We start from the raw sequence: 14,181 nt of genomic DNA, 5'->3' as shown, positions 1-14,181 counted from the left end.
CTGGGAACTAATTAGATACATTACAGTGCATCCTTAGGTTATTTTATTACACAGCTGCTAAAATGTACAAGAGCCCTTCTGAGTCCTCACATGGATCCCTCTCCATATAATAGTGAAAAAAGCAAGACACAAACTGTGGGTGTATCATAATCATACCTGGGTTAACCAAAAAAACTTTTTTTGGAAGACATTTGTACCAGTAAATAAAAAACTCACAAGAAATCATTAACAGAGGTTTCTCATGGAAAGGAGGATTATGTGGGAGGTAGTTCTTAATTAAGTACATCCCTGTATGGTTTACATTTTATCCTATTCATATTTAATCTTATGATATTAAAAAATAGTTTAAGGTCTACTTTCTTAATAATTTTCATAATTTATCATGCAACATTATATTTACCATGTTGTACATTATATCACTAGTACTTATTTATCTTACAAATGGAAGCTTGTACCTTTTGAATACTTCATCCAATGCCCCCTTCCACTTCCCAAACCCTATCTCTGGTAACCACATGTCTGAGCTCTCTTTCTATGAATTAGTTTCTTTGTTTTTGAAGTATAACTGACCTACATCACTTAATTAATTCTGGGTGCATAACATAGTGATTCAGTATTTCTGTACATTGCAAAATGATCACCACAAAATAGCTTAAATTTTAAAAAACATTAATCCATAATGCGGGTAAGGATGTAGAGAAATGGGCACTTAATCAAAAGAGAGCTAAACAATGCTGCAACCTGCATTGAGGATAGTGTAGCATTAGGTATTAAAATTTTTTATTTTTTGCTTTTAAAAATTGAGTTATAATTAATAGACAATATTATATTAGTTTCAGGGGGACAATGTAGTAATTCAATATTTTTTATATGTTATGAAATGATCACTGCAATAAGACCAGTTACCATCCATTACCATACAGTATTATTAGAATGGTTTTGACTGCATTCCCTATGTGTATTACATTCCCATGACTTATTTATTTTGTAGTTGGAAGTTTGTACCTCTTCAGAAGTTTGTAGCTTTTAATCCCCTTTACCTGTTTTGTCCATTCCCCCACCTACCTCCACTCTTGACAATTGCCAGTTTGTGCTCTGCATCTGTGAGTTTGTTTCTGGTTTGTGTTGTTTGTTTATTTGTTTTGTTTTGTAGATTTTACATATAAATGAAAGCATACATTATTTGTTTTTCTCTGTCTGACTTATTTCACTTAGCAGAATATCCTCCAGGTCTGTTGCATGTTGTGCAAATGGCAAGACTTCATTCTTCATGGAGGGCTGAGTAATATTTCAGGGTTACCAGGTAGCTCAGCAGTAAAGAATGCACATGCAAAAATTACAGATATAAAAAAAAGATAAAATTTTAAAAAAGAGAGAAAGTATCCACCTACAATGTAGGAGATGTGGGTTCAATCCCTGGGTTGGGAAGACCCCCTAGAGAAGGGAATGGCAATCCTCTCCAGTATTCTTGCCTGGAGAATTCCATGGGCAGAGGAGCCTTGCGGGCTACAGTCCATGGGGTCGCCACGTGTTGGACACGACTGAGCGACTGAGTGCACGCACACACAGACACACACACATGAGTAATATTCCATTGTATACACATATACCACACCTTTATCCACTCAGCTATGGATGGGCACTTAGGTTGCTTCCATATCTTGGCTATTGTCAATAGTGCTGCAGTGAAAGGCATTAATAGTTAAAATATACAGCATTGGTACCACTCAGGAACGTGTGTCCAAATAACACCTGGATGTGGTACATTTACAAGGCAGGACAGGGCTTCCCAGGTGGCTCAGAGGTGAAGAATCCACCTGCCAATGCAGGAGACTTGGATTCAATCCCTGGGTTGGGAAGATCCCCTGGAGGAAGAAATGGCAAACTATTTCAGTATTTTTGCCTGACAAATCCCATGGACAGAGGAGCCTGGCGGGCTACAGCCCATGGGGTACCAAAGGGTTGGACATGACTGATGACTGAGCATGGACGCATGCACAAGGCAGGTTGGGCCCATGATATCCGGGGCACCAGTACTCCCACGCTGATACGGTCTCTTCCTCCACAGAGGCTGCACAGATATCATTTGCTGTGTCTTCCTCTTCCTGGCTATCGTGGGTTATGTAGCTGTAGGCATCATAGGTAAGCGAAGGAGGGGATGGGGTGGCGGTTCCTGGGTGTGCGGGCAGCCCACAGCCTCTGGGGCAGAAGGGGAGCTGGTGGTGGAGTCCCATCACCTCAACATTCCTGGATCCCTCCACAGCTTGGACTCATGGAGACCCTCGAAAGGTAATCTACCCCACTGACAGCCGAGGCCAATTCTGCGGGCAGAAGGGCACGAAGAATGAGTGAGTGTGGCTCCTTGGGGCCTACTGGGTCTGGAGGGAGCTTCCTCAGTACTGGGAGAAGGTTCTAGGCTTCCCTCACCTCCATCCATCCACTAGTCCAGTCAACAAGTATTTATAAAACTCTTACCATCCCCAGCCTCTGTTCTAGGCCTTGGGGACAGGGCTCTAAATGAGACATTCAGAGTCCTATCCTCTGGTGGCCCACATATTAGGGGAGAGACAGAGAAGAGACAGTCCTAGATCTGATGTCAGGTGAGGCAAATGGGCAAGCTCAAAATGAGCTGTGCCATTCCCTGGCTGTGTGACCTACAGCAAGTGTCTCAGACTCTCTGGGCCTCATCTCTGCAATGGGGATCCTGACATTCCCACTCTCATGGGACTCTTCTGATGGCTAAATGAGCCAGTGCATGTCCAGTGCTTAAACAGCACCTGGCATGAAGTTGCTGTTGTGGTTATTATGGTTGTTATTTCTATTTTCATTAAGAAATTCCATATAGGCTGATGGAGAAGTCTTGACAGTTTCCGTCTCCCTCCCCCAACCCCAGGAACAAACCCTTCCTGTTTTATTTCAACATCGTGAAGTGTGCTAGCCCCCTGGTCCTGCTGGAATTCCAGTGTCCCACCCCCCAGGTAACCTCCCTCTCCTCCTGTTTCCTGTCCCCCCGCTTACATCAATCAGGTCCTTTTTCCTCCTCTAGTAGTAGCTTCTCTCCCAGCCCTCTTTCTCCCCTCGATGAATAAGGGGGAGGAGGGTGAGACCTCTGTCCTAAGAGGGGCTCAGGTGTCTGTTCTGACCCCACCCAACCCTTGCCTCCTGCCCCTCCCAAGATTTGTGTGGAGAAATGTCCCAGCCGTTACCTCACCTACCTGAGTGCTCATGCATCTGAGGACTTTGAGTACTACAAGCAGTACTGTTTACCTGGCTTCCAGAAAAACAAGGTAAGTGGATAACTGCCCAGGGAGCCTGGGCAAAGGCAGGTCCAGAGTACTGGCCCGCAGGATCGACCACGTGCTGTCTCTTGGCAGGGTGTGGCTGAAGTCCTTCGAGATGGAGACTGCCCTGCTGTCCTCATTCCCAGCAAACCCTGTGAGTCTGGGGTCCCATGGGCTCGGGAGGGGCCTGAGGAGGTTTCAGGGGCTCCACCTGACTGGTCCCATCTCCAACTCCGTATAGTTGCCCAGCGATGTTTCCCGGCTGTCCATGCCCACAAGGGGGTCCTCATGGTGGGCAACGAGACGACCTACGAGGATGGGCTTGGCTCTCGGAAAAACATCACGGAGCTGGTGGAAGGCGCCAAGTGAGGACCTCGACCCACCACGCCAGCGCTGTGCTTTCCTGGGGGGTGGGGTGGGGTAGGGAACAGGGCATCCCCTGGGGCTGGCCCAGTCATGGATTGGGATCCTACCTAAGCCTTGTCTGCCCTCCCCCAGGAAGGCCAGTGGAGTCCTGGAGGCCCGGCAGCTGGCCATGAGGATATTTGAAGATTACACAGTCTCCTGGTACTGGATTATCATGTAAGTTGAGAGGGAAAGTAAGCTACCCTATCTGAGATTGGTGAGGGGATCAGGATCCACTTATGTCCCCGTTTTATCCCTCAGAGGCCTGATTATTGCCATGGTGCTGAGCCTCCTGTTCATCATCCTGCTCCGATTCTTGGCTGGCATTATGGTCTGGGTGATGATTGTCATGGTGATCCTGGTCCTAGGCTACGGTAAGTCTCTCCCTCCCTGTGTCCTCCCCTCCCCACTGTCTGCAAAGCGCCTGTGCCCTTGGTGCTGTCATTGACCCATCAAGAATCTTCTCTTGGGACTTCCCTGGCGGTCCAGTGGTTAAGACTTCATGCATCCAATGCAGGGGGCGTGGGTTCAATCCCTGGTCGGGGAACTAAGATCACACATGCAGTGCTAAGTCACTTCTGTCGTGTCTGACTCTTTGTGACCCTATGGACCATAGCCCACCAGGCTCCTCTGTCCATGGGATTCTCCAGGCAAGAATACTAGAGTGGGTTGCCGTGCCCTCCTTCAAGGGATCTTCCCAACCCAGGGATCGAACCCACGTCTCTTATGTCTCCTGCATTGGCAGGCGGGTTCTTTACCACTAGTGCCACTTGGGAAGCCTAAGATCCCACATATCCCACAGCCAAAAAAACCCAGAATCGTCTCTTGAGGAAATTCCCTGGTAGTCCAGTGGCTAGGACTTGCGCTTTCACTGCTAGGCCCTGGGTTTGATCCCTAATCACAGAAGTAAGATTCTGAAGGCTGCAACGCATGACCAAAAAAAAAAAAAAAAAAATTCTCCTGAGCCATCAGACATTCTCTATGTCTTTCACTGGGAATATTTGTGAAGATGTTCATCTCAACATTGTTTATGAGAGCAGACACTTGGAAACAACTTCCATGCTCATTTATGTGCGATGGGTTAGATCATAATGTTCCCAAACAGGGCTGGATCTGTATTTTGTTGACAGCAAAGTCATCGTCAAATAGACCATCTAGCACAGTGGTTAAGGCCACATGCTCTGGCACCAGAGAGCCCAGGGTCTGAATACAGCCTCTTCCAGTTCCTTGCTGTATGACCTTGGGCAAGTGACTCAGCCTCCCCATGCCTCAATGTCCTCCTCCATAAAATGAGAATAATTAGTATTTACCGGTTCAGAGACTTGATGAGAAGATAGGGTGTAAATGAGATGGGGAAGGGCCCTGTGACTCTGAACACAGTGCTTCATGTTCTGTTTATTCATTTAAACTTTGCCAGATACGCAACCTAAATTGGGGACACAGACATTAAAATAATTCTTTTTTTTTTTTTTTTGGCCACACTGCGCAGCATGCAGGATCTTAGTTCCCCAACCAGAGATCAAACCCATGCCCCCTGAAGTAGAAGCTCAAAGTCCTAACCACTGGGCTGTCAGGGAATTCCCAAAATATTCATGTTACTAGTGGTTTCTAGCTAGGTGCTAGTTTAGGTGGTTAGCATTTTTGTTTTTGTTTTTTAAATAGTTTTATTGCCTTTGTTACTTGGTGACTCCACGGTAAAGAATCCACCTGCAATGCAGGAGACTGCCTTCAATGCAGGAGACTTGAGTTTGATCCCTGGGTTGGAAAGATCCCCTGGAGAAGGAAATGGCTACCTACCCATTCCAGCATTCTTGTCTGGGAAATCCTATGGATGGAGGAGCCTGGTGGGTTACAATCCATGAGGTTGCAAGAGTTGGACATGACTTAGCGACTAAATCACCACCATTACCAACTTGTTACTAGCCTTGGCTGTGCTGGGTCTTAGTTGTGGCCCAAGGGATGTTTTTGTTGTGACATGAGAACTCTTAGTTGTGGCATATGGGATCTAGTTTCCCAAGAAGGAACTGAACCCGATCCCCCTGTATTGGGAGCTTGGAGTCTTAACTATTGGACCACCATGGAAATCCCTGGTGACTAGCTTTTTGTATGTTATCTGTACTTTATAATTTTCTTCTACAGAGAGCTAAAGAGAATGCTGAAAATCCCTAATGCTGCCCCACTGGATGTTAGCACCCATGTCCTCCCTCCCCACCCGTGAATCATCATTATAGGGTGGCAGAGGGGTCAGGTTGGAGGAGGAAATGGCAACCTACTCCTGTATTCTTGCCTGGAGAATCCCATGGATAGAGGAGCCTCATGGGCTCCAGTCCCTAGGGTCTCAAAGAATCGGACATGACTGAAGCAACTGAGCATGCAGAGGGGTCAGGAAAGCCTCAGGTCACACAACCCTGATACCTGCTCACTCATTCATTCATCCATCTTGTATTGAATGACTATGTCCTGAGCAGTCTTCTAGGTCCTGGGCTTACAGCAATGAATACACCAGGACAAATCTTACTCTTGTGGAATTTATATTCCAGGGGGGTATGGGCAAGATGGACAAGAAACAAACCAGATAACCTCTGGGATGTCAAAACAGTGAAGGGGGATAAGAATTTGGAGTGTAAGAGGGTATTATTCTAAAGGGGGGAAGGGATCCTAGAAGGTTGCATGAGAAGGTGACTTTAGAGCAGAGACTAGACGATGTAAGGGATCCAGTTGGGGAGAGACTGAACCAGGCAGCAGGAACAGCCAGTGCAAAGGCCCTGAGGCAACAGCAGTGCCCTCTCAGCCTTGGTTTTTGTTTTCTGTTAAATGGATATGATTGTACCTGCTTTGCAGCGCTGGGGGAGCGGTGGTTGGGCTGAGGTCAGTGGTAGCACAGTGGTTCCCCTGTGCAGGAATACTGCATTGCTACATGGAGTATGCTCGGCTGCGTGGTGAGGCCGGCTCTGACGTCTCCCTGGTGGACCTTGGCTTCCAGACGGACTTCCGAGTGTATCTGCATTTGCGGCAGACCTGGGTGGCCTTCAGTGAGTACCAGCTCCCCACTTGGTGAGGCCTGGGAGGGAGCGGGGAGCCCAGGCAGGTGGCAGACTTGAATTCACCCTCTGCCCCCCACAGTGATCATTCTGAGCATCGTTGAGGTTATTATCATCTTGCTGCTCATTTTTCTACGGAAGAGAATTCTCATTGCCATCGCACTCATCAAAGAAGCCAGCAGGTGGGTGCTGGGGTGCCAGAGGGTCAGTCTGGGGTCAGACTGGGGCAGTCGTGGGGGCTGCTCGGGCTTTGATGTCTGTGCCTCTGCTCTTTCCAGGGCTGTGGGATACGTGATGTGCTCCTTGCTGTACCCACTGGTCACCTTCTTCCTGCTGTGCCTTTGCATCGCCTACTGGGCTAGCACTGCTATGTATCCACCATCAGATCCTGGTCTCTGACCCCAGGGATGGCTAAAAGTGCCCAATTTGCCTGGAGATGACCCGCAGCCTGGGGGCAAGGCCAGAAACTGGTGTGGGAATGGATTCTTTTTCTATGCGCCCCTGTGATCCCTAAGCCCTGAACTTAGATTCCTTAACAAGCTTCTAGCTTCCTGTCCACTTCCAACGAAGCTGTCTATAAGATCTTCAATGAGACCAGCTGCCCAGTTGCTGGGAAAACCTGCAACCCCGAGGTGAGTGTCCCCAAATAGAGGGGTGGCTGTTTCTCTGATAGCCCACAGATGATCTGAAATCTCTTGTTCCCACTTGGGGACCATTGGAGCAAATATTTGACGCCTGCTGTATGTCCTGTGCCAGATGCAGGGGGCATGGGGGGTGGGGAAGAGATCCAGCCTGGCCCCCACTCCCCCCTACTCCCTAAGTGCTGATCCACTCACCTTCCCCCTACCCTTGACTTTGTCTCCTGCTACTGCAGCCCTCTCTTCACCCAGTGGTAGCCAGTTCTTGCTTCCAGAACCCTGTCCTTGCTTTTCACAAGCCCCTCACCTGCCCTCTGTGGTCTTCATAGTGATCTCTGCCACTTGTGATCTGTCCACATGGCCACTCCATTGATCCTCATGATAGTTTATCCTGCCTCCCTGATGCCCATTGAGACAATGATCTCTGATCTTGCTTTTAGAATCGCTTTTGCAAGCCCTTCTTGTAAACTTCTAGTTCCTTGACTTAGTTCCTCATGATTCCTGTCCCACCCCATGGTCCACCTGACCTGGACCTGATGCCCAGAGCCCACTCTGAACCACAAGGCCCTATGATATGACCAGGCTCTGCATCCCTTCCACAGACCTTCCCCTCCTCCAATGAATCCCGCCTGTGTCCTGGAGCCCACTGCCAGTTCGCCTTCTATGGTGGTGAATCAACCTACCACCGGGCCCTGTTGGGCCTGCAGATCTTCAACGTCTTCATGTTCTTCTGGCTGGCCAACTTCGTGCTGGCACTGGGCCAGGTCACACTAGCCGGGGCGTTCGCCTCCTACTACTGGGCCATGAACAAGCCGGATGATTTGCCTGCCTTCCCGCTCTTCTCTGCCTTTGGCCGGGCGCTCAGGTGGGGACCCAGGTGGGCTGGGGGTGGGGGTAAGATGGAGTGGAAGAGGCCTGGCCCGGCCACTGACCACCCCCTCGGCTCAAAGGTATCACACAGGCTCCCTGGCCTTTGGCTCCCTCCTTCTGGCCATCGTGCAGGTCATCCGAGTGATACTGGAGTACTTGGATCAGCGCTTGAAAGGTATGGCCCACAGGTGGTTGACGTGATTCCCATGGGGTGGCGGGGCTAAGGGAGTAGATTGGGATTGATTCTTGGAGGGAGGTGGGGCTAAATTGCTGGGACAGAGTTTAGCTTTCATGATTCGTTCCTGTGATGAGGAATGGCTGGAAGAGCCCATTGAAAGGAGTTCTTTCCTTTGAAGGGGCGGGAACAAGAGGCGGGGCCGCCATTGGTTCCTGAAGGGACGGTCAGGCTGGGATTGGTTGTATATTGGGGTGAAGCCAAGGAGGTCTCAAGGATTGGCTTCTGCCTGGGAGGCAGGACCACGGTAGCCGTGTGGGTTGTCACTTATTCCTATCTTCGAGGCTGGGCTGAATGCCTGTTTTGGGGGACTGGGCTGAGAGTCACTGTTGGTTCCTACCAGCGTGCGGGGCAGGACCCCGAGGGTTCTGAATCAAGTCTCCCTTTCCTTGTCTATTCGAGAAGGAGGCTCTAAGAGTCCTGGACTCTGCCAAGTGTGTGAAACAAGGAAGTAGGGGCTCCTACCAGGCCGAGTGGGGTTTCCTCTCACCTCTGCATCTCTCTCATCTACCAGCGGCAGAGAACAAGTTTGCAAAGTTCCTCATGAGCTGTCTCAAATGCTGCTTTTGGTGTCTGGAGAAATTCATCAAATTCCTCAACAGAAATGCCTACATCATGGTGAGTAGGCCTGGGACCAGGAACTAACCCACCAGCTGCTTCTAGCTGGGGGAGCCCTCATTCCCTGGCCCAGTGGGGCTAATCAGTCGCTCCCACCTCCCTCCAGATTGCCATCTATGGCACCAACTTCTGCACCTCAGCCAGAAACGCCTTCTTCCTGCTCATGAGAAACATCATCAGGTCAGGGAAAAACACCCTTCTCTGGCCACCTCCCTCCTCCCCCAGGCCCTGAGCCAGCATTCATGTCTGCTTCTTACTGTCCCCTGTAGGGTGGCTGTCCTGGATAAAGTCACCGACTTCCTCTTCCTGTTGGGCAAACTTCTGATAGTCGGTAGCGTGGGTGAGTGCTGTCTGGCTTCGGAGACTGTTGGAGGTCATTTGTGAGCTGCTATCGGCCTCCATGTCTTCTATGATAACCGTCTTCTCTGGGGTCTTCTTGGTGGTGGGGGAAGCATTTCCTTTATCCAGAACCCTCAACCATCTCCATTTCCTTCTGCTCTCCAGGGATCCTGGCTTTCTTCTTCTTCACTCACCGAATCAGGATCGTGCAGGACACAGCACCATCCCTCAATTATTACTGGGTCCCTGTAGTGGTATGAACCTTTGGGGGTGGGCAGGGGTTGGGGAAAGGAGATGTCGGGACTCGCCTGGGCTCCTCTGACTGGACAGATGTGAATGGAAGCAGAGGTGGGGAATGGTTGATTAACTCAGGCCACAAACGTTTATTAAGTACCAACCATGTTCTGGGGCCTCCCTGGTGACTCAGTGGTAAAGAATCCGCCTGTAGTGCAGGAGTTAAAGGAGATGCAGTTTTGATCCCTGAGTCAGGAAGATACCCTGGAGGAGAGTATGGCAACCCACTCCAGTCTTCTTGCCTGGAGAATCCCATGGACAGAGGAGTCTGGTGGGCTACAGTCCATAGGGTCACAAAAAGAGTCAGACACGACTGAAGCGACTTAGCACAACCATGTTCAGGCATGACCTGGGAGGGCTTCCCTTCAAAGGCCTTACAGTTTAGGAGTAAATAGACATGGCACCTCCCTGGTGGTCCAGTGGTTAAGACTCCATGCTGCCAATGCAGGAGGCATGGGTTCGATCTCTGCTCAGGGAAGTAAGATCCCACATATTCCACATGCCCATGATGATGCAAATTAGATGTACACTTGCAAAGTTGTACGTTCCAGAAGAAGAATTACAGGGAACCAAGTGTTAGAGCTTGCAGTGGAGGATGTGGGCAGGTGTGGGAGTCTAGAGGGCTTCCCCGTGGAAGTGATGTCATGTCTAAGATCTGAAAGAGATGCAGTCAATATTGTGGCAGAGGGGACAAACACCTGAGGCAGGTCTATGCCAGGGACAGTGAGCAAATGAGTGTGGTTGGTGTGGAGGGAGTGAAGGGATGAGGAGGTGGAGATCGGGCAGGCAGAGGATGGGGCTGTGGCTGGGGGTTTAGGTCATCACCCTAAGAGCAGTACAGTATCTGAGTGCAGGGCTTGGGAGCCCAGTGACCTCGATTTTTATTTCTGTTTGCTGGTTCTGAGTGACTCTGGGCAAGTTATTTAATCTGCTCACTTTAGTCAATCAATGTTTATCAAGTACCTACCAAGGCCCTCTGAGTTTCCAGGTTGCTGGGGGATATAAATGGGACAGACACAGTCTAACAGGGATGTGGGCATTACAGCTGGCACGCACTAGGGACTTCCCTGGCGGTCCAGAGGTTAAGACTCTGCGTCCAATTCAGGGGGCATGAGTTCGATCCCTGCTTGGGAACTAAGATCCCACACCCCTTGTAGTGCAGCCAAAAAAATTAAAAAGAAAAAAGAATACTGGAAAAACCTATTATTCCCTAAAAAATGCAGCCAGAGGCCTTAAATGAGGGGCTGGCTTATCAGCAGGGAAATGGCATGCTGCTAGCTGGGAAGGGATGAGGTGGTGGGTAGAGGTTGCCTTGGGCAGAAGGGTGGAAACAGCTTGTCTGTCCTTTGCCCAGACGGTGGTCATTGGCTCCTACCTGATCGCCCATGGCTTCTTCAGTGTCTATGGCATGTGTGTGGACACACTTTTCCTCTGTTTCTGTGAGTAACCCCTCACCCCCGACCCTTGCTGGGCCCTGACCCCCATCTGCCCACCTGGTGCCCGCGGCCTCCCCAGAGCCTGGCTGTCCCTAGGGCCCCAGGTTGCCCCACCTCCCACCCCACCCCAGCTTCTTCCCGGCGTTCAGAGCTGCTCCATCCTCTTGTCCTTTGGTCAGGCTGCAGCTGGAACACTGTCCTTTGGGCCCTCAGCTTTGGAGTTTCTGGCTTTGTGGGGGGCATCTGTGGCTGCCACTAACTCTGGTCTCTCCGTCTATTTTTTTGTTTGTTTGTTTTCTCTTTTCTCTTCCTCTCCTCCATGCCTGCTGGCTTCCCTGAAACCCCCCCTGCCCCGAACCTCCCTCATCCCCTCCCTTCCTGACCACCCTGTTTTCCCCCTTGCTGGTTCCTGGGGGAGCCCAGGTGAGGACCTGGAAAGAAATGACGGCTCTCAGGAGCGACCCTACTTCATGTCGCCCGAGCTGAGAGACATCCTGTTGAAGGGGAGTGCGGAGGAGGGGAAGCGGGCGGAAGTCGAGGAGTAGAGAGGGAGGCTGGCTTGTAGATCAGGGCAGGTGCATGCGGGGCTTTTGGGCCTGGGAGTGGGGATCAGTGTGTGTGTGTGTGCGGCCCCCATTCCCACCCTGCTCCAGTCCCAGCGCCTCTTGCTTCCTAACCCTCTGAGGCTTCTCTCTGGCCCACCCTACTCCCCATCCACCCACCCAATCCCCCGGTGCCCCTGCCCTTGGGCTCCCCTCATGCCTCCTGCTCTGGGGCCTCTCTCCACAGTGGAGGACCTGGAGAGGAACGATGGGACGCCCGAGAGGCCTTACTTCATGTCTTTAACCCTCAAGAAGATCTTGAACAAGACCAACAAGAGGCAGGCGGAGGCCTAGAGGCCCCACCCCCACCCTCCCTGAAGTTTCGCGATGGGTGCTGGGCAGCTGGGTCAGAACCTCCAGCCCATCGGGCTGACCTGAAGTCCTATCACTGCCGCCCCCTTCCTGCCCCACCCGTCATCCAGTTACCACCAGGGAACCTGCAGGATTTAGGGCATCGCCTTCTTATGCCAAGGGCCAGAGTTTTCTGGGCACTTCCCCGCCTCACTACTTCGCACCCCACCAGCCAGGATGAGAAGCCAGGTGGGGCTTCTTAATATCCAACATGTGAGGGGCCTCTGTGGGCTGCCCTGCGGTTCCTGCCCCCTCTTACGACAGGACAGTATTTGTGGCTGCAACAAGGCCATTGTAACCTGCGTCTGCTCTGGCCAGGATGCCAGAACTCTCTCCAGGCTGAACAACTGGCTACTGGCCACTGCAGGCATTTCTTTCTTTTTAAACCTGGACATGCATTAAAGGGCCTGTTAGCTTTTTCTCTGTCTTCATGGCTGAGATGGGGCCGCTAAAGAATGCTTTCTTATATCCCCTCCTCGGGTGTCGCTGTGTGCGCCCAGGTAGGGGTGTCTCCTGGCCAAGGAGGCAGTAGCTGGGGTGTCGATGGGGTGGAGAAGAGGGAGGTAGGTTGTTGGGGCAGGGAGGCTGGGGGAAGGCTGGTGGGGAGCAGGGAGTAGGTTGGTAATAGCGGCTTAATGGAAACCGGCTGGCTGGCTGAGTCGGGCCAAATTTCCCCTTTTCTCTGCCACTTATTGACACACCTCTCTTTGTAAGAGAGATAAGAAACTGAATCCACCCAAGGGACGATTTCGAAGAAAGGGGGGATGGGGTAGATGCCTTGGGCAAATGGGCACCCTCCACCCCCAGTCTCCTCGCTTTGAGGATCCTTTTGCCAAATGTGTTGAATTCGGGGGAACTGGTGTGCCCGTTCTCCCTTCGCCTTATCTCAAGGCCCCCCGATCCGGGATCTGGAGAAACCCCAGCCTGGGGTTTCTATCTCCTGTGCCTGCCTGGCCCCCTCCCCGATTCTGTTCACACACCCCTATGTGTAACTGCATTCCAACCACTAATAAAGTGCCTATTGTACAGCGCCTGGGCCTGGAGTGTTTGTTGGGGAGAGTGGGAGGCTGGTGGGGGGAAACCCCAGCTTCAGCCGCCCTGAGATCCTCCGAGCTGGGGCGACTCTCTCCAGGGGGAAGGAGGGAGGGCAGGAAGCCCGCTGTCTGCTGGCCTCCGACTGAATTCTACCATGCAGCCGTTCAGGTTTCTCCTGAACAAATACCCCTTATTAGGCTCTGATCCCCAGACTCCAGAAGGCGGCAGTGACCTGCCCACCTCCTCGGCACACTGCCTGGACACGTGCCCCCAGGCATGCTTTGTCCTGGGCCCAGCACTTGGGCACCACAATCTAGTTTAAGTGGCTTCAGACCGGCCAAGCCGCCCCACCCTGCTCGCTACTGCCCCCTGGTGCCAGCTGTCACTGTCACCTCTGGGCCAGCTGCTCCACCTTGTTAATTTTCTTTCTCCCCCCAGTGTTGCCTTTTTTGTAAATAGCTACCATTTTTGGAGTATTCTTTATCTGCACACATACAGTCCCCACTCATTAAGGCAGGGAAGTTTGGCAATGTCTCTGAAGGTCGCCCAGCAAGAAAGGGGCTGAAAAGTTTTAAGTCTCATTGCCTCAAAGCCCTCGGCTTCTATCCTGTACAGACACTCTAGGTTTGCTTGTTCACCTCAATCTTTTGGATTTATTCCTTTCTTACTGCCATCTCTTGTTAACCCCGCCTCCAAAATAGCTCCTAAACCTACTTGTGTGTTAACTTGCTTCAGTCGTGTTTGATTATTTGCAACCCTATGCCTGCCGGATTCCTCAGTCCGTGGAATTCTCCAAGCAAGAATACTGGAGTGGGTTGTTATGCCCTTCTCCAGGGGATCTTCCCAACCCAGGGACTGAACCTGAGTCTTATGTCTCCTGCGTTGGCAGGCAGGTTCCTTACCACTAGCGCCACCTGGAAAGCCCAAACCAGTTTACATCTCTCCATATTTTCAGCTCCCAGCCCTCATTATCAACTCATCTGCCCCCATTCCTTCAGTTTCTCCCACAGGCCCAGAAGGGCGCCTGCAAACATCT

The 14,181-nt window shown here is 51.1% G+C and overlaps 1 protein-coding gene across 4 annotated transcripts in view; it reads left to right on the top strand.

The window, feature by feature from the left end:
* SLC44A2 (solute carrier family 44 member 2) overlaps nt 1–13,141 on the top strand; it is a 32,888-nt gene extending 19,747 nt beyond the window's left edge. For 2 of the 4 annotated variants that reach the window (XM_044948165.1, XM_006068366.3), the window contains exons 3-22: nt 2,069–2,142; nt 2,264–2,348; nt 2,894–2,978; nt 3,177–3,287; nt 3,375–3,435; nt 3,523–3,646; nt 3,780–3,863; nt 3,948–4,060; nt 6,587–6,718; nt 6,810–6,909; nt 7,006–7,098; nt 7,275–7,359; nt 7,968–8,230; nt 8,316–8,410; nt 8,985–9,088; nt 9,195–9,268; nt 9,358–9,428; nt 9,593–9,681; nt 11,076–11,160; nt 11,947–13,141. In XM_044948165.1, coding sequence (XP_044804100.1) covers nt 2,069–2,142; nt 2,264–2,348; nt 2,894–2,978; nt 3,177–3,287; nt 3,375–3,435; nt 3,523–3,646; nt 3,780–3,863; nt 3,948–4,060; nt 6,587–6,718; nt 6,810–6,909; nt 7,006–7,098; nt 7,275–7,359; nt 7,968–8,230; nt 8,316–8,410; nt 8,985–9,088; nt 9,195–9,268; nt 9,358–9,428; nt 9,593–9,681; nt 11,076–11,160; nt 11,947–12,053 — 2,035 coding nt within the window. In that variant the 3' untranslated portion in view covers nt 12,054–13,141. The other 2 variants (XM_006068365.3, XM_006068364.3) reach the window with 1 other exon arrangement.
* Nucleotides 13,142–14,181: the final 1,040 nt, after the last annotated feature.

Source organism: Bubalus bubalis, chromosome 9, assembly GCF_019923935.1.
Source record: "Bubalus bubalis isolate 160015118507 breed Murrah chromosome 9, NDDB_SH_1, whole genome shotgun sequence".
Taxonomy (NCBI): domain Eukaryota; kingdom Metazoa; phylum Chordata; class Mammalia; order Artiodactyla; family Bovidae; genus Bubalus; species Bubalus bubalis.
This window is presented reverse-complemented; position numbering and strand designations above follow the sequence as displayed.